General features: G+C 48.9%; 1 protein-coding gene across 3 annotated transcripts; it reads left to right on the forward strand.

Annotated features, from left to right (window-relative positions):
* UNC45B (unc-45 myosin chaperone B) lies at positions 1-25,755 on the forward strand (the record flags this gene model as incomplete). 3 transcript variants are annotated; one of them, XM_084239083.1, is made up of 19 exons in its annotated part: positions 1-265; positions 789-825; positions 1,915-2,090; positions 4,499-4,588; positions 5,737-5,904; positions 6,439-6,607; positions 8,687-8,857; positions 9,314-9,485; positions 11,174-11,474; positions 12,862-12,956; positions 13,125-13,272; positions 14,200-14,340; positions 16,768-16,895; positions 17,577-17,643; positions 18,445-18,558; positions 18,913-19,028; positions 20,131-20,248; positions 22,538-22,693; positions 25,495-25,755. In XM_084239083.1, the coding sequence occupies exons 1-19, from the start codon at positions 98-100 to the stop codon at positions 25,753-25,755; spliced, it is 2,796 nt and encodes a 931-aa protein (XP_084095209.1). In that variant the 5' UTR covers positions 1-97. The 3 variants fall into 3 exon arrangements, with proteins under 3 accessions (XP_084095209.1, XP_084095210.1, XP_084095211.1); XM_084239084.1 differs by having other exon boundaries at positions 13,125-13,266; XM_084239085.1 differs by lacking the exons at positions 12,862-12,956; positions 13,125-13,272.

Raw genomic sequence — 25,755 nt, forward strand, 5'->3', positions numbered from 1 at the left:
TGGGGGCCAGGGAGGAGAGCTTGGAGCTCTAGATCTCAGACCAGGCGCCCAGTGCTGGGCCTGGAGTAAGAGGCCAGAACTGTCCTTGTCCTGACAGATGGCTGAGAAGGAAGCGGTGCAGCTGAAGGAGGAAGGGAATCGGCATTTCCAGCTCCAGGACTACAAAGCAGCGACAAAGAGCTACAGCCAGGCTCTGAAGCTGACCAAGGACAAGGCCCTGCTGGCTACGCTTTTCCGGAACCGGGCAGCCTGCGGCCTGAAAACGGTTGGGAGCTGGCAGAGCGGGAGGTTGAGGGTGGCACTAGGCTCCAGGGGTGTGGAGGCAGCCCCCCTTCCTCATAGACAAGGTCCATTGTCCCTGCCCTCTGGCCTGGAGCCCCCAACTTGGAGAAGGGCAGCTCCCATCACTTTCCTGAATCTACCTCTTGACCCCTCCTTCAGAGAGCAGAAATTCCTCCACATGGGAATTAGCCTAGTGGAGACTGGCATCACTCTGGGGGCTTTTCATATGTTATTTTGTGACAGTTTAGTAACAGCCTGTCAGGCTGTATTCATGTTTCCCAGGCCATTTTGCAGGTAAGAAGCCCAAGGATCACAGAGCTCAATAACTTGCCAGGTCTCTAGGTAGTAGCAGAGCCAAGCTGAACCCCAGTTTGCTGATAGCAAAGCTTGTCCATTTTTCCATCCCCAGGGAGGGGTGCTCCCAGCCCTCTCCCCGCATGTGGGAACCCTCTCGGTCTCTGTGTGCTGGATCCACATTAACATTCTCCTATTTCCCCATCTCACAGGAGAGCTATGTTCAAGCAGCTTCAGATGCTTCAAGAGGTGAGGCCCCCTCCACTCCACTTTGTCCTCCCCCCACACACACATAGTATCCCTGTTTTGTCCAAGAGACTCTTGATATTCACAGGAATTATAGACTGTGTGAGCACCATCCTAGGCTTCATCATCCTTAGTTAATAGAAGAGTTCCAGAAAAGTCATCCCCAAGTCTCCTTTGTGAGTGTTAAATATGTTAGGGCAGCTTTTTAAAAGATGCTTTCAGAACTCCTTTTGTCATGCTATGAGTTGGGCTATTGCTTAAGCTCCCCAGGGTAGGGGCTTCAGCCTGTGCATGGAATTCCCTGAGGGGAGGGAGGAGGTACTAGGAGGGAGAGAGACTGGCACCTCTGCATGGAGTTGAGAATTTAGGCTTAAGTGTATGATCAGAATAGAAGGCAACTCTGGGCTGCATTTTAGGGAGATAATGTGCAGAATGAAGGGAACTCTCCATGTAGTCCCATGTTGGGTTTTCATCTGGTTGCCATTCTTTTAGGAGAAACATGGATAGTCTGGAGTGAGTTCTAAAAGAAGAGAACCCTCCTGAAGAGGGGCTGGAAACACCCTGTGAAGAGCAGTGGAGGGAAATGGCAATATTTAGCTCAGAGAGGTCAACTCCCAGGTGGGGTAGGTATGGAGAGCTGCCTTCAATCACCTAAAAGGCCATCACAAAAAGGAAGGATTGGATTTCATCTGGGGGTTCCAGGGCAGGACTTAGGATACAGGGCAGATTTACAGGGAGATAGATACCAGGTAGGAAGGGGGCTTTCTGATGCAGCTGCCTGGCTGCTATCAGAAGGGGGTGTTCCCCACCCCTGGAGGTTTGCAAGCACCAGCTGCATGAGTGCTTGGCAGGGGTCATCATGTAGCAGAGAGGGAACTATCAGGAGTTGGATGGCAATGACCCTTGGGCTCCTTTCTAACCTTGAGACTATGATGCTTAGTCTCTCCCTAACAAGGGGAGACTTGGGGCAGAGTCTAGAGTGCAATGGGCGACCTCCAGTGAAGACACAGAAGTCCTGGAGTTGTTGATGGAGGTGGGAGGAAGATGGTCCGCAGCCCAGCAACTTGAGACCCTGCCTGTCTCCCTCACCAGCCATCGACATCAACTCCTCTGACATCAAGGCTCTGTATCGGCGATGCCAGGCACTGGAGCAGCTGGGGAAGTTGGATCAGGCCTTTAAAGATGTGCAGCGATGTGCCACCCTGGAGCCACGGAACCAGAACTTCCAGGAGACCTTGAGGAGGCTCAACACCAGCATCCAGGAGAAGGTGAGCCAGGACCCTGCCCCACAAGCCTTGACCATCTCTCCCTGTTTCTTTTTTTTTTTTTTTAAGATTTATTTATTTATGCAGACAAGAGCTGGGGTACAGGCCAGAGATGTGGGGGGTGAGAGGATTCACCAGAGACAAATTGGGGAGCAGAACAGGCAGACTGACTGAAATACACTGCTAAGGGGAGCAGCGGGTGAGACAGGAGAGGTCTGCTGCACCATGTGGGTTGCTCCCTGGCTGGCCGGAGATCAAACTCATGCTGCAGAGGCTGCGGACTGCTTCATAGTGTGGTGCTGAACCCCTTGTGTGCCACCAGGGAGCCCTCTCTCTCCCCATTTCTATAGGCACAAGTTAGGAAAGTGGGACTTGAGGGCAGGCCTAGTCCTACGTCCACACTAGAGAGGGAGAGAGCAGGAGCCACAGAACAGCCGGGCAGGTGTGTCCATCTGTGAGTGATCAGAGAAGCCCCGATGCTTGTTTGAGGCCAAGCAACCAGGACTGAAAGCGAGTCTTTTAAATTCCACACGGAGGTTTAAAAAAAGGAGGTTTAAAAAAAAAGTAACTGTAGTATGCCTGTAACATGATCTTCCTCTACTTCTAGAAGGACAAAGAAGCATGAGATGCCAAGGAATCAGGAAGGGCGGGTGTTTCTGGGGTGTAGAGGAGAAACAGGAACTGGTGTGAATGTGAAATCTTTTCTGGGAAAATGGAGCGGGGAGGAGAGATCTTGGGCCAATTTTCTGAGGGTGTTAGTTTCCTGTTTGTAAAAGCAGGAGGGTAAATGACCACTCAGCCCCTTGCTCCAACATGCCTGCATGCCTGGGGCAACCTCAAGGTAGGACCCCAGCATCCAGCGCACAGACTCAGGGCTAAGGAAATACAAAGGAGTGACTGGAGTCCAGGCGGCCAATGAGGCCCCTCCCTGCCATGGAAGGAAATGAGCCCAGGGTGGAAATAGGTGGGACTGTGGACCAGCAGAACAGAGTGCAGGGAGACCAGAGGGAGCTGGAGAGAGAGGGGAGGGTTGGGCTGGTGGGGTCACTTTATGAGTGCTTCAGAGGATTGGGACTGGGGTGGGAGTGTGAGGGGTGAGACTGCTGAACAGAATGTCTTAGAAAAGTAATTGAAAATTGTTGGGCCTCCCCGGTGGCGCAGCAGTTGAGCGCTGGGTGGTGAGGCTGCCCGCAGCCTCTGCAGCGCTGGTTCGATCCCTGGCTGCTCCCTGGCCACTGGAGGAGGGTCCCACATGGCGTGCAGACCTCTCTTGCCGCCCGCTGCTCCCCTCAGCAGTGTACCTCGGTCCTTCTGCCTGCTCTGTTCCCCACTCTGGCTCTGGTGAATTCTCTCACCCTCCCGCGCTTCTGACTGTACCCAGTGCTTGTATAAATAAATAAATAAATAATATATATTAAAAAAAAATCTCTTTAAAAAAGAAAATTGCTTCAAGTTTCTGGCACTGGAGACCTATTTCTGTCTAATAGTTAATTGTTTATGAGACTCCAAAATTGGAGTGATAATCCCTTGGCTTCTAAAACTTGTGATGGGGCCTCCCTGGTGGCACAGCTGTTGAGCGCTGGGCTGCAAAGCTGCCCACAGTCTCTGCAGCGCCGGTTAGATCCCTGGCCACCGGAGGAGGGTCCCACATGGTGTGCAGACCTCTCCTGCCGCCCGCTGCTCCCCTCAGCAGTGTGCTTCGGTCCTTCTGCCTGCTCTGCTCCCCGCTCTGGCTCTGGTGAATTCTCTCACCCTCCCGTGCTTCTGACTGTACCCAGTGCTTGTATAAATAAATGAATAAATCTTTTTTTTTTTTTTTTTTTTTTTTTTTTTTTTTTTTTTAAAGATTTATTTATTTATTTATACAAGCACTGGGTACAGTCAGAAGCGCGGGAGGGTGAGAGAATTCACCAGAGCCAGAGCGGGGAGCAGAGCAGGCAGAAGGACCGAAGTACACTGCTGAGGGGAGCAGCGGGCGGCAGGAGAGGTCTGCGCGCCATGTGGGACCCTCGCCCGGTGGCCGGGGAGCAGCCGGGGATCGAACCGGCGCTGCAGAGGCTGCGGGCAGCTTCGCAACCCAGCGCTCAACCGCTGCGCCACCGGGGAGGCCCTAAATGAATAAATCTTAAAAAAAAAATAAAACTTGTGATGACTAAATGGTGTGGCAGATTTTATTAGACTCTAAGTTTCATGAGGCAAGGACTTAATTTTGTCCATCATTCTATCCCTAACAATTTGAATGGCATCTGGCATGTAGTAGTTGTTTAGTAAAGTTTTGTTGAGTGAAAAACAGTGGTGGAGGAGGGGTAGAATAGATACCCTAATATTTACAGAGATAAACTTTATATGAAGCTGACTGAAGTGATGTGGACCCCGCCTGCCTCATTCTGCACTCTCTTCCCTCTCTTCAGCTCCGTGTGCAGTTCTCTACAGACTCCAGGGTACAGACAATGTTTGAGATCCTCATGGATGAAAACAGTGAAGCTGATAAGCGGGAGAAGGTGAGTGCTGCTAGGCAACCGCGCAGAAGACGAGGTGGGGACCCGCCAAGTAACTGCTGCTGCAGGTCCTGCTCCTGTCAGTGGACTCTGGGATTTGTTATACTAGCTGGAAGTCCAGCCCTGAGGCATCTCCTTAGACAAGGTGGAAGAAAATAGGCCAAAGGTTAAGCTTTTTAGAAAACAAAGTAAATTATAAGAAGGGACACCATTGAGGAGAGTACTTGTGGCAGGGTTGGATCTGTTCTCTTTCTCTATTTTTTTCTTTAGATTTTTTATTTATTTTTGCTTAGACCTGGGGTGTAAACCAGAGGTGGCCAGAGAGGATTCTGTCTCACCGGAGACAGAGTGGGGAGCAGAACAGGTGGATCTACTGAATTATACTGCTGAGGGGAGCAGCGGGGGAGAAAGGAGAGGTCTGCTGCGCTATGTGGGTCAGCAACCTGGCTGGGGATGAACTTAGGCCATCGCTGTGGTAGCACTGAGCCTTAACCCCTAGGCCACCAGGGATGCCCTCTATTTATATTTTCAATATTTTGTTCATGGTGGATCTCTTTTTGCATTGCTTTTTGACTTAAAAAATATTGCATTCAGTATTAATTCATTAATTACTGAGGTCCTGGGTGCCCCTAAGCGGTTGTACCCTGGTCTAGTGCCTCACTCTAAATTTAACCTTGAGAAACAATGACCTCTTAATGTTTTATTCCTTTTCAAAATGTTACAGAAAGTCATTCTGAAATACGAAAATGTTCACTCACGATCCCATCTTGTTAGCTGAATTTATTGCATTTTTTTCACGTTCCATTCTAGACCTTTAGAGAAACATAAGTGCAATCAAATTGAATCTACGATTCTGATTCTGCTTACCAATGTTTTCTCCAAGTTGTTCTGTGGTCTTTTTATTTACAACTTTAATGGTCAGTACATTTCATCAAGTTAGTCTTTGTACGCATTACTTTGTTTCTTCCTTTGGATTTTGTTTGTAGGTTTTGTTTCCAGGGATAGTAGATCATGGGGGAATTATTACAGAGTGAAAGAATGTGAAGACGTTTTGAAACCCTGGACGATGTCCAGCCCTCACACTGACTCATGGCTATGGCATCCACAGCCAGACCTCTCACTTGACCCTTATTGTCTCCTCCCTCCTTCAGGCAGCCAACAACCTCATTGTCCTAGGCCGTGAGGAATCGGGGGTTGAGAGGATCTTCCAGAACAATGGAGTGGCCCTGCTGCTGCAGCTGATGGACACTAAGAGGCCTGAGCTAGTACTGGCTGCAGTGCGGACCCTGTCAGGCATGTGCAGTGGACACCGAGCAAGGGTGAGGGCTTTTGACACAGATGGCTGCCTTTCCAAAAACCTGGAGGGTGACATGAGGGCAGGGCTGTGGCTGGCATAGAGATCCTGATAAAAACTCTAAAGTGCCCCCCTCCCACCCACGCCAACCTGGTTTGTATGACCTCAGGTTCAACAGATTGTTCCTCTCATTTTTCCTTTGAGCTGGAAATGGGCCTAAACAAAAATAAGGGTATTGAAAATGGTTTATGAGAAAGGGCTGTGATAGGTCATATTTTTCATACTAACTTTTCAAGATCTAGCGCGTGTCTTATGCTCTCAGCACACCCCCAAGTGGGCCCACCTCAGTGCAAGTGCTCCGTGACTGCTGTGTTGGAGGATGCTGCTCTAAGCCTCTGGAAGGCGGCCTGGCTTGTGTCAAGGGCCTTCCCAGAGCATGGGTCCCATGAGACATGGACTGTCTGAGCCCATTTCGCAACTGGGAGTCATCTACTCCCCAGCCAGTTGGCAGTTGGCAAGGAGGGGCAATAACTGATGGTGGTTCTTGCTGGGAGTCTAGGCCACAGTGATTCTCCATGCAGTCCGGATAGACCGAATCTGTAGCCTGATGGCTGTGGAAAATGAGGAGATATCCCTGGCCGTCTGCAACCTGCTCCAGGCCATCATTGACTCTCTGTCTGGGGAGGACAAGCGGGAGCATCGAGGCCAGGAGGAGGCCCTGGTTCTAGGTAGGAGACATGTTTCAATATGTTGTTTTTTTAAGATTTATTTTTTTATGCACACAAGAACTGGGGGACAGGCCAGAGATGCTGGGTGGTGTGTGTGTGTGAGAGAGAGGATTCACCAGAGTGAGTGAGAAGCAGAACAGGCAGACTGAATGACATATACTGCTGAGGGGAGCAGCAAGTGAGGCAGGAGAGGTCTGCTACGCCATGTGGGTCAGCTCTCTGGCCAGCAGGGGGGCAACAAACTCGTGGCTGGTGATAGCTTGATAGTGCTGTCTTTAACCCCTGCGCCGCCAGGGAGGTCCATGTTTCGGTTTTGGTTCAAGAGGATCAGGACAAGGAGAGGCAGTTATCACCTCAGACTGGGCATTCCCTATCTGTGTATTATTACTTATTTTCTGACTATAAAAGTGACAGAAGTAGAGCAGCCTTATTTACGGTAGCTAAAAGGTAAAAGCAACTTCAAATGGATGAATGAATAAACAAGGCCTGATATATACACACAATTGAATATTACTCAGCCCTGAAAAAGAAGGCAATTCAGCCATATGCTACAACAGACATAAAGTTGGATGACATTGTGTTCAGTGCAATTAGCCAGTCACAGAAGGACAAATATTGATTCCACTTCCATGAGGCATCTGAGATAGTAAAGTTCATAGTCACAGAAGATAGCATGGCAGTCTCTGGGGTTCTTGGTGTGAGTCTGACTTTACTCCTTTTTTTTAACTATTTATTTATGCATACAAGAACTGGGGTACAGGCCAGAGCTGTGGGGTAGTGAGAAGATTCACCAGAAACAGAGTGGGGAGCAGAACAGGAAGATATACTGACATACACTGCTGAGGGGAGCAGCGGGAGAGACAGGAGAGGTCTGCTGTGTCATGTGGGTAGCTCCCTGGCCGGGGATTGAACTCGTGCTGCAGTGGCTGCGGATAGCTTCACAGGCTGCATCTTAACCCCTTGCGCCACCAGGGAGGCCCCAGACTTTACTTTTGTAACATCACGGTCAGTTACCTGGAGATACTGCAGCCTCTCTGAGGCAGTTTGTGTGGCCGTGTGACCTGGTGGCTGCATTCTCAAAAAGCCCCGATGTACACATGTTTTTTAAGCACCATAAGACACATGACCAACCTAGGGCCAGTGTGGGCAGTGACTCCCCAAGTATCCGAATGCTGAGAGGTGTGATTCACTGGGGGCCACAGCTTCCTTGGGAGGTAACGAGCTTTTGGGCATGTCTGCTAAAGAATTCTTCCATATATTGATGTTCCTATATGGAAGCTCTGGCCGCTTCCCCCCACTGATGGTCCCCATTCTGCTCTCGGGATCCTCGCAGAATAAATCTGTTATCTCATCCTCACGACAGTCCTTCATCTAAAATCAACTTAGCAAGTCCACCTATGTCTTTCCTTCTCCACTGAGATAGCCCCCATCCCTCCATCCTTTATATGATATGCTTTTGAAGTCTTCCTTTTCTACCTGCCTGTGGGCTTCAACTTAGAATGAGGACAAGAATCCTGCGTCTCAGAGGGGCCCAATAGGGCAAAAGCAGGAAATGACTGTCTTGCCTTTCAGAGATGCAGTGGGCGGGGGAGAACTGGCACCCCAGGCAAAAACTGGAATCCAGGCTGCCAGCGTGAATGCAGGGGAAAGTGGGAGGGAGATAAGATGTCAGTAAGGAATATAAATTTTTTTTTTTGGAAAACATTGTGTTAGATTAGTTTGTTTAAAACGACATGACATATTCCTGGATCCCTGCCAATCACTGAAGGACTTTCTAAGAACCAGAGCTGTTCAAGGCTGGAATTCAGTTGTAGAAGGCAGTGCTGAGTGGCTGAAGGACCCTGGCAGTATTGAGAGTGGCTGAAGGCTGAAGTGTGGTTTAGGGATTTCCCTCCTTTTTTTTTTTTTTTTTTGGATGAAATAAGCAATAACATGCTCTTTTGGGAAATTCTATTTAGTATCCAGGGAGCAAGGGATTTGATATTTCCAGAGTCCTTCTAGAAGCCTCAGTTACTTCTGGCTCTATATATCTGAGACTCCATAGTCCTCACTCCTCACCCATCTCCTCTTCTTCCTCAGACACCAAGAGGGACCTGAAGCAGATCACCAGCCACCTGCTGGACATGCTGGTCAGTAAGAAGGTGTCTGGCCAGGGCAGAGATCAGGCTCTGAATCTGCTCAATAAGAACGTCCCCAGGAAGGACCTCGCCATTCACGACAACTCACGCACCATCTATGTGGTGGATAACGGTGAGGGCGTGGGAGACTCAGCCTTCCACGTGGGCACCAGACTATTAGGCACTGAGCACAGAGGGGATGGGGTGCACTTCCTGTCCTGGAGAAATCTTCATACCCAGCTGAAAAGCGAGGAAAAGGCATTAGCCTCAAATAAGGAAACTGAGGCCTGGGGAAAAGAGAATATAAAAGAGTATTTGAGGAAGATAATATATCATCCCTGAGAATGTGAGCACTGGTAGAGTCTCTGAGATCAAAAACATGAAAATAGAGGCCCATGGTGGAGGTGAGTTGTCCGCATGGGAAGGGTCAGGGTAGAAACTGTGTCTCTTGCCCATTCTGTTGCTGTGACTCCGGATAAGCCATGCATGGACTCACGGCAGGCTGGAGAGAAGCTGGTGATAATCTATGACCAGCGTGGGGTGTTTGTGAGGAGAGTCCAGCAGGGCCCTTACGCTTCCAATTCTGCAGGCCTGAGGAAGATCTTGAAGGTGGTGGGGCAGGTTCCGGACCTGCCGTCCTGCCTGCCCCTGACCGACAACACCCGCATGCTGGCCTCCATCCTCATCAACAAGCTGTACGATGACTTGCGCTGTGACCCGGAGCGCGATCACTTCCGCAAGATCTGCGAGGAGTACATCATGTGAGCTCCAGGGCAGCCCCCAGGGCCCGTGCCTGTGTTGGGTATTGGTGTCATGTGACACGTTTACAAATTCTAGCAGCTTAAAACAATAATCATTTCCTGTCACAGTGCGATGTGACAGGAACTTGGAAGTAATCTGGCTGGGTGGTTCTGGCTTATCTTTCGCCCCAACTTAGAATTTTCTAACTCTAGAATTCTCGGCAGGCTGAGGCTTTATGTGACTGTGTTGCAGCCCGCGCCTCCCACGCCCTGTCTTGCTTCTCCCCTTCTCTATCAGCTGTGGCTCCCAAGAGCTCTTCCTAATAAACTTCTTGTCAACCCCTATCTCAGATTGTGCTTCTTGGGGAACATCACCCCAGCACATCTGTTATATCATGTATCCTTTATCCTCGCTGTGACTCTGAGAAGTCGTCATATGTTTCTCGGTTTCCAGATCAAGAAGCCAAGGTTCAGTGAATTGCCCAAGATAACACAGCACATGGGCTATGCGTCCAGGATACAAATTCTAATCTGTCTGTGCCGCGGACCAGCACAGCAGTAGGCAATGAGGCCGTCTCAGGGTTGAGAGACTGCGCAGGGTGGTCAGGGATTCGGTTAAAGAAATGACAAACAGACACACTTCAAGAGAGTGTAAATCTGAGTGCGTCTTTATTAAGCTAGTGGTCAGTATATATATGTTTTTCTAAAAGCATAGGAACAGTGAACATTAAAGAGATCAGTTTGCTCATAGATTTAGCTTAATTGACAGGACAGTGATTTATGTCCGAAGTTACATCTGTACCTAGCCTCATTCCTAATTGGACAGGCTATAAATTCTTTCTACTGTTTTATATAATTATTTTCTAGTTGCACTAACTATTATTTTTACTCATAATTAATTGTCATGGGTGAATTTATTTTATAATGCAGTTAATATCAAAGGTACTAAAGTTAAGCACATAATAGAAAGATTATTAAACTAACAATTCTATTATAACACAGTGTTTAGTAATGTTTCATTTGCATTAGCCTAATTATTAAATTATGTATGTTTTTTAATTAGCAATCAATGACCAGAAAAAGGAAAGATTTTAGAAAGACAGTTGTAGCAGAATAAAGTTTGTGGGCCTTGAGAAAGCGAGATAAGGTTCCAAGTGGTCAGCATTTCTTTTAATCATCTTTGTGGCAGCTTCTGGTGGTCATTATTTCTTGACAGGCATTCGGCTTCTCTGCATCTTAGGGAGTTTGCTGTTCTCCCCCTGCGCGCATGGTTCCTTGCCCACGCCGGACCTCAGGGACCATGGCAACAGCCATTAGCCCTGAGGGTCACTGCAGGGGGGGGTGCAGCAGTCTGCTTCCAATTCTCACACTTTTTTAGAAAAAAATTTATTTATGCATAAAAGAACTAGGGTACAGGCCAGAGGTGCAGGGGGTAAGAGGATTCACCAGGGACAGAGAGGGGAACAGAACAGGCAGACTGACTGAAATACACTGCTGAGGGGAGCAGTGGAAGAGTCAGGAGAGGTCTGCTGCACCATGTGGGTTGCTTCCTGGCTGGAGCTCGAACTCATGCTGCAGTGGCAGCGGATAGCTTCATAGGCTATGTCTTAACCCCTTGAGCCACCAGGGAGGCCCCCAATTCTCACACTTTTTACTCTTCCCTTTTCAGCCTGGTTGATTCTCTCGATCATGCTTACCCTCTGTTTCAGAGGCAAGTTTGACCCCCAGGACATGGACAAGAATGTGATTGCCATCCAGACGGTGTCAGGGATCCTGCAGGGCCCCTTTGACTTGGGCAACCAGCTGCTGGGGCTGAAGGGTGTGATGGAGATGATGGTAGCGCTCTGTGGCTCCGACCGGGAGGCAGACCAGCTGGTGGCCGTGGAAGCCCTCATCCATGCCTCCACCAAGCTCAGCCGTGCCACCTTCATCATCACCAATGGCGTATCACTGCTCAAAGAGATTTACAAGACCACCAAAAATGAGAAGATCAAGATCCGCACACTGGTGGTGAGTAGGCCGGGGCTTAGAAACTGCCAGGCATTGGGGACACCAGGATGGACGGTGTGCAAGGAGGGGGACACCACACTCTTGGGGGCATCCAGAACCTTCCACAGACCCCTGCGGAGAGGGTGATAATCAGGGAGCTACAAGAACGTAGTCAGGATGATGGACCTACTGTTTAGTCCTAATGGCATTCACCTTGAATGACATTAACACTGATTAAATTTTTGTCCAACAAGTGTTTTCAGATAAAACTTCAAAAAGTCAGGGCCTCCCCGGTGGCGCAGCAGTTGAGCGTTGGGTTGCAAAGCTGTCCGCTGCTCCCCTCAGCAGTGTGCTTCGTCAGTCTGCCTGCTCTGCTCTCCCCTCTGGCTCTGGTGAATTCTCTCACCCTCCCGCGCCTCTGACTATACCCAGTGCTTGTATAAATAAATAAATAAATAAATAAATCTTTAAAAAAAAAAAAAAAAACTTCAAAAAGTCAGTTTCTTTTTCTTTTTTTTTTTTTAAAAAGATTTATTTATTTATACATACAAGAACTGGGGTACAAGCCATAGTTGTGAGAGGCGAGAGGATTCACCAGAGACAAGAGTGGGGAACAGAACAGGTGGATTGACTGAAATACACTGCTGAGGGGAACAGTGGGCAAGACAGGATGTGGGTAGCTCCCTCACTGGGGATCGAACTCGTGCTGCTGTGGCTGCGGATAGCTTCATAGGTTGCGTCTTAACCCCTTGAGCCCCAGTTTGTTTTCTTAATCAATTTGTGTATGACTCTGTCAAATCTGTCTCATTTTTTCCCCATTTTCATTTTACAGGAATTATTTTTCATTGATCTTTTCCTTATAAGTAGCTACAGTGAAGATCTGAGACACTGATCTACTTTTTATTCATATCAAACTTTTAGAAACTAATTTTACCTTCTGTCATTGTGAGTTTTCTCTTATGAAAGATATTTTTTGTCCTAACAAGGGTCCAGTTTTTCTTGGATAAAATTCTGCACATCTAAATTTGTTACCCACAAGCTGTGATTTCTCCACCAATTTTTTGCTATAACAAGTTTTGTTTGTTTGTTTGTTTTTTTTTTTTTGCAGTTGCAGATATAATTAATGTTATCTTGTGCTGATTTTTCAGAATGGCAGACAAAAACATTTGTGGGTTCAGAAGGGTGGGGGGAAAGAGCAGGGTACAAATCTCTTGCCCTGTAGGCATCTACCCTAACCTGGAAGCCTCAGGGAAGGCATCTTGGAAGAGGTGACACCTGAGCTGAGTTTTGTAGCATGCATAGAGGATTTTCCAGGAAAAGAAAAAGGAACAAAGTGTTCCACTCACCAGGACCTGTTTGAGCCATGCCTTGTGGCTGATCCTGCAAGTGTGCCCATCTCTTTCCACAGGGACTCTGTAAGCTGGGCTCTGCGGGTGGCACAGACTACGGCCTCAGGCAGTTTGCTGAAGGGTCAACAGAGAAGCTGGCCAAACAGTGTCGCAAGTAAGAGGTCCTATATCCCAGCAGGCCTTCCATCTCCTCTGGACTGCACCCTCGAGGCTGCAAGGTGTTGGAAGGTCTCTCTCCTGCTACCTCCCCTACCCTGGAATGGCTTCACTCTCTTGACCTGAGCCTGATGCTGCCCCCGCGCCTCTCCTTCCCCATGTCTAGGTGGCTGTGCAACGCGTCTATTGACACCCGTACACGGCGATGGGCAGTGGAGGGCTTAGCCTACCTCACGCTGGATGCTGACGTGAAGGACGACTTTGTTCAGGACATCCCTGCCCTGCAGGCCATGTTTGAGCTGGCTAAGGCAAGTGTGGGCCTCGCCTCTGCTCTGCGGAAAGGGCCACTGGAATCTGGCCTTCCACCAAGCCTGGGAAATTGGCCCTGTGTGTCCATGTGCTGGTTCCCGAACTCCCCTTAGCTCCTTATACCTTCTGGGCACAGAGAGGACCAGGAGGATGATATTTTTTCCTGGGATCCTCAGGAAATGAGGTCTTGAGGGACCCAGAGGCACTACCTCCCTCTTCTGGACCCCTCCCGAACTGACCTCCTCTCAGACTTCCCTCCTCTGCTGTGCCAGCCCCCTGTTTAACCTCTTGCTCTTCCCCACCACTAAAGGGAGGAACTATAGGAAGGAGTTTCCACCAGGCCAGAGAACCCAACCCCAGGTCACTCCAGTCTGATGGGAAAGTGAATTGGACTGGACTTATTTTTTTAAAGATTTATTTATTTATGCATACAAGAACTGGGGTACAGGCCAGAGGTGCGGGGAGTGAGAGAATTCACCAGAGACAGAGTGGGAAGCAGAACAGGCAGATGGACTGAAAACACTGCTGAGGGGAGCAGTGGGTGAGACAGGAGAGGTCTGCTGTGCCATGTGGGTATCTCCCTGGCCAGCTGGGAATCAAACCCGTGCTGCAGAGGCTGTGGACAGCTTCACAGTGCTGTGCTCAATCCACTGTGCCACCAGGGAGGCCTGGACTGAACTTTTGAAAGAGGCTCAAAGCAAGGGGGACACCAAGAGGACCCCCATTCCTCCTCTCTGGGCTGCCACCTTTGTGAACAGAGCCAGTCCTTTTCGTCTGGGCCCAAGTCCTCCTCCAAACTGAGTCCCACCAGCCACATTCCTCCAAACCAACTTCCTACCGTGTATGGGACTATTTTAGAAGCAGAGATTTGTCCTAATATTTCCACCTTTCCTCACTTTTTGGTACCTCTCCTTTCTACCCTGTACTCCCAGACCGCTGACAAGACTATCCTGTACTCGGTGGCCACTACCCTGGTGAACTGCACCAACAGCTATGATGTCAAGGAGGTCATCCCCGAGCTGGTGCAGCTTGCCAAGTTCTCCAAGCAGCATGTGCCCGAGGAGCATCCCAAGGTGGGGACGGGGACGGCCAGGGGTTGGGGGCCTGTACCACCAGCCCGCCAGAGGGGCAGAATGGAAAAATTAAGGCTGGCTGGATGTAGAGTGTGTGTGTTTAGGAGGCTTAGCTAAGGTATGAACTACAGATACGAGCACCTCCAGCAGGAGGTGCTCAGGTATTTTCTTAGTTTTAATTCTCTATTTTGGGATAGAAAATAGAACAATTTGTTGTCTGAGAAAACAAGTGAATGTTCTGCAATTAATGTTGATTTTATGGGTGCCAGACAGTTGTATTTTATGTTTCCAACACTTGAAAACACTTCATTTTTTTTTGAAGTAAACTTGCATTCTAACAATTGCATTATATAAGTTTCAGAAGCAAGTCCTTGAGAATCAACATGTGTAATTTTAATATACACTTTTTTTCCCTGGGATATCTGGATTCTGGGATATGGGTCCTAATTAGGAATAATGAGAGGAGGGACATGGGTGAGCATTACCCCAGATGAAACAAATCGCTCTGGGGCCCTCCCCAGTGATTCCCTGCAGCAAGTGTACACTTTTGTCTGGATTTGCATGTGAATATATGATCATACTTCGATTCACTAAGGCAGTCAGTTTTTCCAAATGATCAAAGCAATATTATCATCTTGCAAAGTAAGCAAGAAGCTGGATAGTAGAGGAAAAAAAGTCTATTGCAATTATATCATCTCCTCATGACCATGATAAACCTTTTGCTATTTTTTAAAAAAGATGTATTTATTTACATATACAAGAACTGGTGTAGGCCAGAGGTACGGGAGGTGAGAGGATTCACCAGAGACAGAGTAGGGAGCAGAACAGGCGGATCTACTGAAATACACTGCTGAGGGGAGTAGCTGGTGAGACAAGACAAGAGAGGTCTGCTGTGACATGTGGGTCAGCTCCCTGGCTGGGGATCGAACTCGTGCTGCAGTGGCTGCCGATAGCTTCATAGTGCTGTGACTTAACCCCTTGTGCCACCAGGGAGGCCCTCTTTTCATAGTTTTTTTTTTTAAGATTATGTATGCATACAAGAAATGGGGTACAGGCCAGAGGTGTGTGGGCTGAGAGGATTCACCAGAGAGAGTGGGGAGCAGAACAGGCAGATGTACTGAAATACACTGCTGAGGGGAGCAGTGGGCGAGGCAGAAGAGGTCTGCTGAGCCATGTGGGTTTCTCCCTGGCTGGGAATTGAACTTGTGCTTCAGTGGATGGCTATAGCTTTGTAGTACTGTCTTTAACCCCTTTGCCACCAGGGAAGCCCTCTTTTCATAGTTTTAATCAAGATATAGTTAACATTTTGTGCTCAATTTTGGGGAAATGCTTTATGTGTTTTCCATCTTGCTTTGTCATTCTCTAAATATTTATTTATTATTTAGACAATTGACATAACTTTGTATCCACTATAGATATACAGTATAATGGTTTACCGTATGTGGCATCATTTGTAAAAGCTGCCTATTTCCTGCTGGCAAGGCTGTATAACACACTACTGCTGTAAAGTCCAAATGTAGCTTCTAGAGTTTGCATTTGACAGTCAGCCTGTTCCCAGTCACTCCAAGGAAGTGTCAACCCTGGGGCTGACTTTGGGTTTCCAGCAAAAACCAAATCCATTGTTCTGTTGGCTTTAGCTGCTCCCTGCCCCTTCTAATTCCTGCCTACATCTGCCTATTCTCCCTTGGCAAGCGTGCACTAGTGAAAAGCCAGCCTTTTGCAAGAAAAGTAATATATGGGTCATTTGATGTTTTGGTTCATCTTTTTCTTTCACTCCTCTGTGATCTTTGAGATTAATTCTCTTACCATATCAGCTGCTGTGGCTCTGATTAGGAGTGGGGAGGGCAAGAAGGAAGTGGTAGGTAGTCTAACAGAGGAGGCACCTACACCCCCTGGGCCGGAGGAGTATACTAATTTCCTTTTGCTGCTGTAACAAATTGTCACAAACTCAATGGCCTAAAACTACACATATGTATTACGTTCCAGTTCTGGAGATCCAAAATCTAAAAACAATCAGTCTCCCTGGGCCAAAGTCAAGGTATTAACAGGGCTACTTCCTGCTGGAGGTTGTGAAGGGACAGTATCTCCTCAACCTTTTCAGATTCCAAAGGCCACGTTCCTTGGCTTGTGCCCTGGAATATCTCCAACTTCTTGGCGGTGTTGTCGCTTCCACAACTAAGTCTGACCCTCTTGCTTTATAGAGGACTCACAGGATAATCCAGGATTATCTCCTGTCTGAAAACCCTTAACTTAATCATATCTGCAAAGTCTCTTTTGCACGTGCGAGGTGACGTGATCCAGGGGTTGGGATGTGGACACATTTGGGACACTATTCAGTCCACCACAAGAATTCAGAAATGCACCATCTTGAGTTCCAGTGCAGATGGGTGTCCGCTCCCTTCGCCATTGCCACCTTTCATCTCCCAGGACAAGAAGGACTTTATAGACATGCGGGTGAAGCGGCTCCTGAAGACCGGTGTCATCTCTGCGCTGGCCTGCATGGTAAAGGCGGACAGTGCCATCCTCACCAACCAGACCAAAGAGCTGCTGGCCAGGTGCAGTGGCAGTGGGCAGGGCTGGGGTGAGGGATAGAAAGGGTGGTGGAGTAAATGAGGGAATGATTTCCTGCTGCCTAATGGGGGCAGCAGATTCAGAGTTACAATGCAGCCCTACGGGTCCTGTGATGGGGAAAATACAGAGGGTTGGTGAGAGCACAAGCAGTGGGACCTAACCAGCCAGGAAGGTGGGTGAGTAGGCATCCAGGAAGGCTTCCTGGACAACTTACCAAAGCCCTGAAGGAAGTAAAGGAGCCACCCAAATGCAGGGGAGGGAAGGGCTCCTGGCAGAGGGAATAGCATTTGCAAAGACACTGAGGATGGAGGGAGAATAGCAAATGGGGGCTTGTCCCATAATATTTCTGGAGTGTAGAATGCACAGATAAGTGATGCTAGATGAGACCAGAGAAGAGGCAATGGACAGATCATGGAGGTCCTGGGGTGCCTCATGTTTAAGAGGTTCTCCTAGATGGTAGGCAACGCGGAGCCATTTGTTGTCTCCCTAAATAAACCTCACTTGGCCTCTTCCTCCCCAGCCGCCATGTCTATGGCAGTATCCTCCCAAGGTGGCTAATTCTGGGGCACACACTCTGGTCGCACTTATCAGGGGTCTGATGACTGTTCTGCTTGTTCTGGGGAGGGTGTGCTGGCTCATTCAGTGTTCTTTATCTTGCCCTGCAGGGTATTCCTGGCACTGTGTGACAACCCGAGAGACCGAGGCACCATTGTGGCTCAAGGTGGTGGCAAGGTAATGGCGGGATAAGGTCTTCCCATCCTAGAAGATGCCCCCTGGGGGAGGAGCACACGCATGTGTCTGTGGGAGGTGCACACATGTGCATGTACCCCCTCTGTCCAACCCAAGAACACTACCCTGTGCCATGACCCAGCCACCTGGGTTATGGTCATTCAAGCATCTGTGCTGTCTGTGTTCACAGGTCCAAACCAATTTCTGCCTCATTTTATGATGTCAGGCATCAAATGATGCCTCATTTGATGTTGGTGCAAATACAGACTGTGAATGTTGCTGTAGACTAGCCGTTGAGTACTTGCTCTTCCCCCTCTTTAGCTGTGTAACCATGGGCAAATTACTTGACCTCTCTGAGCTATAGTTTCCTCTTCTGTAAAATGGGGGTTGGCCAGAGGCAGAATCACAACTGACTTTGCAGAATGTCACACGGATGAAAGTATTGGCTCATACAAGGCACTCTTTAAATGTCATTAAATGACTGCTATTTTGATTAGGGTTAACTTGGGCAGAAACTAAAAAAATTAGGGTATCAATCTATTTTTCCCAAAGCAGAGCAAATGTGTGGATGGGGAGGGAATGGGGAGGTAGACCTCCATGTGCGCTGGGAACCAGGGGGACCAAATCCATGATTAAGAATGAAATTGTTTTCTATGATGCTCAAGAGCTGATATAGCTATGTGATGCTCACATAGTCTTCCTGAACCTCTGATGGACAGACAGACAAACACCTGGAAAGGGAACATGGGGAGAGAAGCCGGTGGATGGTCTGTGACTGAGGCATGACCTTGCCCTTTCTTGCAGGCCCTGATTCCCCTGGCTTTGGAGGGCACAGACGTGGGCAAGGTGAAGGCAGCCCATGCCCTCGCGAAGATCGCCGCTGTCTCCAATCCTGACATCGCCTTCCCTGGGGAACGGGTGGGTGTCTGCTGGGTGGGATGGAGGAATGGGAGGCATCTCCTCTGCTCCTGAGGGCATTTCCCTCATTGCCCTGCCCCCAGCCTGGAGGCAGCATGGTGCTGTCTGTCCCAGAGAGGCCATGGATTGGAAGCACCTGGATCCCAGACCTGGCCTGACTGACAGTGTTTGCTCAGAATCTCAGTCATTTTCACCCCAAACTAGAGGAAGCAATCCTGCCCCTCAGGAGCATTGTGAAGACTGGCTTAAAGAGTGGGTGGGCCAGTGTTTTGGAAATTGTAAAGCCAGGCACCTTAAATGTTAGGAACTGGGAAGTGTGGACCCCACTGGACCCACGTCTTGTCCCTCCCACAGGTGTATGAGGTGGTGCGGCCCCTCGTGAAACTCCTGGACACACAGAGGGATGGGCTGCAAAACTACGAGGCTCTCCTAGGCCTCACCAACTTGTCTGCACGGAGTGACAAACTCCGGTGAGTGAGACGTGAAGGGCACAGGGGTAGGAGAGGTGTCCCATAAAGTGTTGGATGAAATTTCATACACATCATGTGTGAAAAGTGGTCTTCTCTGAGGACAGGCCCAAAGGCATTCAAAGAAGGGCCTCCCTGGTGGCACAAGGGGTTAAGATGCAACCTATGAAGCTATCTGCAGCTGCTGCAGTGTGAGTTCGATCCCTGGCCAGGGAGCTACCCACATGGCGCAGCAGACCTCTCCTGACTTGCCTCTCCCCTCAGCAGTGTATTTCAGTCAGTCTACCTGTTCTGTTCTCCACTGTCTCTGGTGAATCCTCTCACCCACGCCCCACCCCTCTGGCCTGTACCCCAGCTCTTGTATGCATAAATAAATGAATCTTTTTTAAAAAGGCATTCAAAGAATGACAGTAGGAGGGATTTTTGGGAAAAACCACATAGCAAGTATATAAAGCCACTGGAGATTGTAAGGACACTTCTTTCTGAAATAGTAAAAGAGCTGAAGTGTACTCCTTCTTGGAAGCAGTGGGGTGGAGTGTATTGGATTGAGAGTCTTTTGTTTGTAAGTGCAGAGAAATTAACCCCAGCTGGTGGGAGCGTAAAAGGAACTTGTTGGCCTATGGAAATGAAAAGTCCTGGGCATCCAGATTCAAGTGTGGCTTTAGGCCAGGGCAAGAGCTGTCCCAGGGCCTTGTTCTTCCCTCCTCTCTTGTCTGTGTCATCCTACTCTGCGGATGCCTTCTCCTCTCATGGTCACAGGGAAGCTCCAGACCTCGCACCTTCTTGGCCTCACAGTCATCAAGAAAGAGACACAGAGAGAACTTAATTCCCTAACAATTAAACCTAAGAATCTCCAGTTGTCAGATATTCTTTCTGGAACCCATCACTACGGCCAGGATGCTCTCTATGCTCTGTCGTTTAGTTCATGCCCATTGGCACTCCCGCTGGAGTTGGGGGCTGGACCTATGCCATCCATGCCTTGCTGAGTGGGGTTGTGGGAGGGATGCCACCAGGATGGAAAATGGCCCCTGGGGCGACCCCCAAGCCCCAAATATGCACTGTGGGGGACTCAGTGGCCTCTCTTCCTCTATCTTTCCCACTCCAGGCGGAAGATCTTTAAGGAGAAGGCCTTGCCAGACATTGAGAACTACATGTTTGAGAACCATGACCAGCTACGACAGGCAGCCACCGAGTGCATGTGCAACATGGTGGTGAACAAGGAGGTGAGGGGGCTCAGGTGGGGACCGGTCAGGCCTGGGGTGAGACTTTGGGCTGTTACAATGATAGTAAGGTAGCGTTTGTCAGAGAAGCCAGGAATCCACTCTTTCCTGGACGATAGCCCCCTCCTTGTAGGGGCCCTTAGAGGTGACAGGGAAACACACACAAAATAACATTATTTATGCCTGATTGGGGCTTTGACCCCAAAGCCTGGGCTGGATGAGGTAGAAGATACCACTAAATGCTTCTCTAAATCATTTAGTTCTATATCATCTCATAGTAATGCAGGATATGAGACCAGGGACACACGGAAGTAAAGAGAGGCCAGTAGACCACTTGCATTTATTGGAGTTCCACATAAAGAACTGAAGAAATTCAAAAATAGTTATACACAATTTTAGAACACTCAGTGTTAACATTTAGTGAACTATCCCGGTTTCCATAGAAACTGCAATGCCTTCTAACTTCACAGAATAATCCCAGGATTTATTTTTTATTTTTTTTTTAAAAAAAGATTTATTTATTTATTTATACAAGAACTGGGGTACAGGCCAGAGGCATGGGAGGGTGAGAGAATTCACCAGAGCCAGAGGGGAGAGCAGAGCAGGCAGACTGACGAAGTACACTGCTGAGGGGAGCAGCGGGTGGCAGGAGAGGTCTGCGCGTGCCATGTGGGACCCTCGCCCGGTGGCTGGGGATCGAACCAGCGCTGCAGAGACTGAGGGCAGCTTTGCAACCCAGCGCTCAACTGCTGCGCCAGCGGGGAGGCCCATTTTATGTTTATAAACATAAAATGAATTCAGAACATGTCAATGAACTCATGATCCAGTAAAGGGATAAATTAGAGTCATATGATGCTGAAAGTCTCCTTTCTGTCCCTCTAGTATCCTGCTATGGCTGTAGGCATAGCCTCATCAGGGATGACCAGAGGGTATAAATTGATGCCCTTCATGACATGACAGGCCAATTGTGAGACCACTCTGTTCCCTCTCAGCACTTGACTAGAGTCCTGGATCTTCTCTGTTATAGGGGGAAAACCCAACCCATGAAAGCCTGTTAAATCAAAAGAAATAATGCTACCCAGGCCCTCCAGGAGATTAGCCTGAGCCTGGGCTGGGGGTCTACCAGCCATGTGGGAGACAGAGAGAGTATGTCCAAGGAAAGGGGAGGACAGAGACAATGGGAGGGGGTGCAGCCTTCTCCCCCCTGCCCTCAGGTGCACCAGCTGCTGCAACAACCAGAATCAAAATATAGAGCAGCCCCAGCAGGATAGAAGTTCACTTCTCGCCTACATTTGGACCACGTGGCTCTCTTCCAAGTGGTGATTTGGGGATCCAGGCTTCTTTGGTTGATCCACCCTGGGAGTGGTCTCCTTTGGTGAGATGGTGACCAGAAGAGAGGCTATGGGAACGCGCCCATGGTACCCCACGGTGGCCTGGAAGTGACAGTCACTCACGCTCACATTCCATTGATGAGAACTAGTTCAAGGTGCAAGAAGTGGGGGGATGTAGTCCTTCTAGGCAGCTGCTTCCCAGTCACCACTGTGCCCCCAGGAGAAGGGGACTGCACTGACCACCTCTCAGGACCTCTGCTCCAGCTTTAGGGAGATGAAGTGGAGTGTCATACCATGGGCAACTGCAACCTTTGACCCCTCTTGGAACTTCGCCTCTAGGAAACTTGACCCAATAAATCACCCTTAAACTTAGAGACCAGATTTTACTGTAGAACACGGGGATCAGTGTGCTGAGATATGTCAGTATCCTGGGCCCTGGACAACTCTCCTGGCTTCTGCATCCTGGGGAGGCCTCATCCCTCACCTGGTGGAGACTGCAGCAGTTTTTTAATACCAACACACTACCCAGACGTCTTTACTCCTGCCCCATTCCTTGTGCTTGCAGGGGCTGCAAAGTCATTCTGTGGCAGATGCTGAAATTCCATCTGTTATAGGAGAAACATTCCAGAACTCCCCAAAAGGAAGTAAAGCATTCTTTTCAGGCATCTTTTACCATCCAGGAGTCTGTGCCTGCCTCTTTGCCTCTTTTCCCTGCTGTGGAGAGCTGAATGCAAACAGAGGTGGAGCCTGTTGTATGGGGAACCCTCTAATCTCTTTAATGTTTTTAGTAAGAGGAGCTTGTAGCCCCTTTATCCATTCATCCATCCAATCAGGGAATACTTCCTGGGAGAGGTGGCATGGGTGAACTGCTCAAGGGAATATTCTGCGGGATCCTGGATCAGAGAACATGGCTTCAGACACAGTTTCCTCTCTGGGCTGAGGCTTGTGCTGCCTCCCACAGGTACAGGAGAGGTTTCTGGCTGATGGGAATGACCGACTGAAGTTGGTGGTGCTGCTCTGTGGGGAGGATGACGACAAGGTGCAGAATGCAGCGGCCGGGGCCCTGGCTATCCTGACAGAAGCACACAAGAAACTGTGCATCAAGATGACCCAAGTGGTAAGAGTGGGTCCTGAGGGACCATGGGGCTGGGTGGGCTCAGAGAATCCCCAGGCCACATTGGCTGGCCCTCTGGGCAGAGGCCAGTCCCATGGTATCCCCTGCAAGCCCCTGGGTATCTGTTGCTACCGCTTAAAGACAAGAGAATCTATACCCTTCAGCCTCTTACATCCATTCTTTGGACTCCCCAGGTGTGCCAGCTCAAGTCCCTGGCAACTATCGTTTCCTCCATTGCCTTTGCTTATTACTGATCACTTAAGAAAAATAATAACACTGACTGCTGCTGTGAAGTCCCTGAGATCTGCCAAAGCAGCATGGACATGTTTGGTGCCAACAAGAGCTTGTGGTTTGGCCATGAGACCATAGATTTTCTTAATTGGGCATGATGGCCAGCTCCTTTGGTGGGACTGTGGCCACTGCAGTAGATGTAATGGCAGTGATATTTACACAATCATGGACATGGGGCTGCAACATGACACTTTCCTCATTTTATCAAACCAAAATTAGTCCATGGTGTCATCTTCACAGAAGGTAAAAAATGTACACATCTCAATTTCAAATGTGCTCAAATCTGCTTCAAAGGCAGGCTCTTTTAGACAGTTGGTTTAAGGGGTGTGTTTGCATGTGTGTGTTTTCTAAGTTGCACAGGGCTTATGTTGTCCTGGAATGGAGATGGGGTGGGCATGGGGTGGGGGCCTCTACTGGGTATAGCTCACTCTACGTAGTTGTTGGGCTTCAGTCTTTCCCTTAAGCTTCTCAGAACTGAAAGTTGTGCAGGAATCACCTGCAGGACTCGTTGAAACTTACCCCCAGACATTCTGATTGAGTAGACTGGGGGTGGGACTTACTGTGTCCCTGCATTGTTCTGCAGGTTCACATCTATTAAGTCATTTCATCCTCCTAACCCTGTCTGGTGGTGTGATTATTGTTATCCCTACTTTACAGATGAGGAAATTGAAAGCAGAAAAATAACTAGCTCAAGGCCACACAGCCATTAGTTGGGAAGGGTTTAGAACCTTCAGGAAAGCTAACCCTCTAGGGGCTCAGAAGTCTCCACTGCATTCGCATCTTCGCACTGGCATCTGGGGGACTCTGTGAAGCTGCTCAACCTAACATGTTGGATACTGGACCTCTCTATAGTCTCACATAGAAATACACCCTGGGAAGCCGGGCATCTGTCCCTCCAGCCCGGGATCCTAATTCAATAGGATCTATCACCTCTTCCCTTAGTCCCCGGTCTTCCCAGGAAATGATGGGCACTGGACCCATTATCGTAAGTTACCCACCAGCATTCAATCTTGCCCTGAATGCTACCACAGATAGTGGAACTTTCTTTTTTATTTTTTTTAAGATTTCCTTATTTATGCATACAAAAGCTGGGGTACAGGCCAGAGGTGTTGGGGGGGTGGGGTGAGAGGATTCACCAGAGACAGAGTGGGGAGCAGAACAGGCAGATTGACTGAAATACACTGCTAAGGGGAGCAGTGGGTGAGACAGGAGAGGTCTGCTGCGCCATGTGGGTTGCTCCCTGGCCGCCCGGGGATCTAACTCGTGCTGCAGAGGCTGTGGATTGCTTCATAGTGCAGTGCTTAACCCCTTGCGCCACCAGGGAGGCCCAACTAGCAGAACTTTCATTTTCTTTCCTTGTGGTAGGACACTCAGTGCAGTTTACAGAAGTCCACTTAGAAGCTCAGAAGCCAATAATTCTCCTTTTCTCCTCCTCTGTGTCTATCTCTCCAATTTGAGAGCAGTGCATGTAAAAAGGGGCTCCCTGGTGACAAATGGAGGGTGAGGGTACAGGTATGAGGAAGCAAAGGGGACATAAGTGTCTGAAATCATCATCATCCCTATTCATTTGTTGAACTCTTACTAGCTCAAGCCTCCATGTGAAGCTCTTTCCATGAATCATCTCCTTAAACTACCACAATGTTAAGAGGTAGGCATAGCAGGACAGATGAGACACCTGAGGCTTGGAGAGATTAAATATTGTAACTCAGCTAAGGTCATGGGTGAGCACATAGAGACCTGAACACTGCCTGCTCTCTCTGACTCCAAAGCCCACGTTGATAACCATTCTGCTCAGCTGCCCATATGTGTCTGTTGGATGATGTAAGAGCCTAGTCTCTTGGTACTAGTCTTGGTTCCATCTCTGTCTCTGGAATGACTACAGTGGTCTAGAGTCCTGTACTCCCATGCATAGTAGTTGGACTGCTTCACATCTGGCAGTGGTGGGGAGAGATGGAGGATGGATGGAGAAGACATACTCCTGACACCAGTTTTGATTCCAGTTGAAGTCAGGGCTGGAACTCATGTCTCAGAGGATACTTGGGTGGGCAGGAGCAGGCATTGCCATTGTGCCCAGAATTAGAATCCTCCTTTCTGAATACTCTTGATAACCATTACACTCAGGCATGCGGTGGGCCTGTACCTATGCTCCTCAAGACACTTAAAACATAAATGGAGTGGTGGATATTTGGCTTTTACTATTTCCAGATGTATGACCATGGCTAATTCACTTCCCCTCTTGACCTCAGTCTGTCCACTTTAATCCCAATTAAATGGATTGAATTACTGCAAATTCCCTCTAGTTCTCTGATTCCTGCCTTGGTCCAGATAAGGAGATAGGCTAGTCCCAAGGGTCTTGGAGGCACCTGTCAAGTTCCATATGCAAATAACCAGGTCTGTATTTGACTCTTTAGAGAACAGAATCTGGGCCTTCTGCTCATCTTGTCCAAAAACTCTTCTCTCTGTCTCTCCACTGATTCCTCTCATCCTTCCTTCTCCCCCACCCCAACCTCCAGACAACTCAGTGGCTAGAGATCCTACAGAGGCTTTGCTTGCATGACCAGCTGTCAGTCCAACACCGAGGCCTAGTCATTGCCTACAACCTGCTGGTGGCTGATGCTGAGCTGGCCAAGAAGCTGGTGGAGAGTGAGCTGCTGGAGATCCTGACTGTGGTGGGCAAACAGGAGCCGGATGAGAAGAGGGCAGCAGTGGTTCAGACAGCCCGGGAATGTCTCATCAAGTGCATGGATTATGGCTTCATTAAACCTGTGTCTTAG

Source organism: Talpa europaea (assembly GCF_964194135.1).
Source record: "Talpa europaea genome assembly, chromosome: 7".
Lineage (NCBI taxonomy): Eukaryota > Metazoa > Chordata > Mammalia > Eulipotyphla > Talpidae > Talpa > Talpa europaea.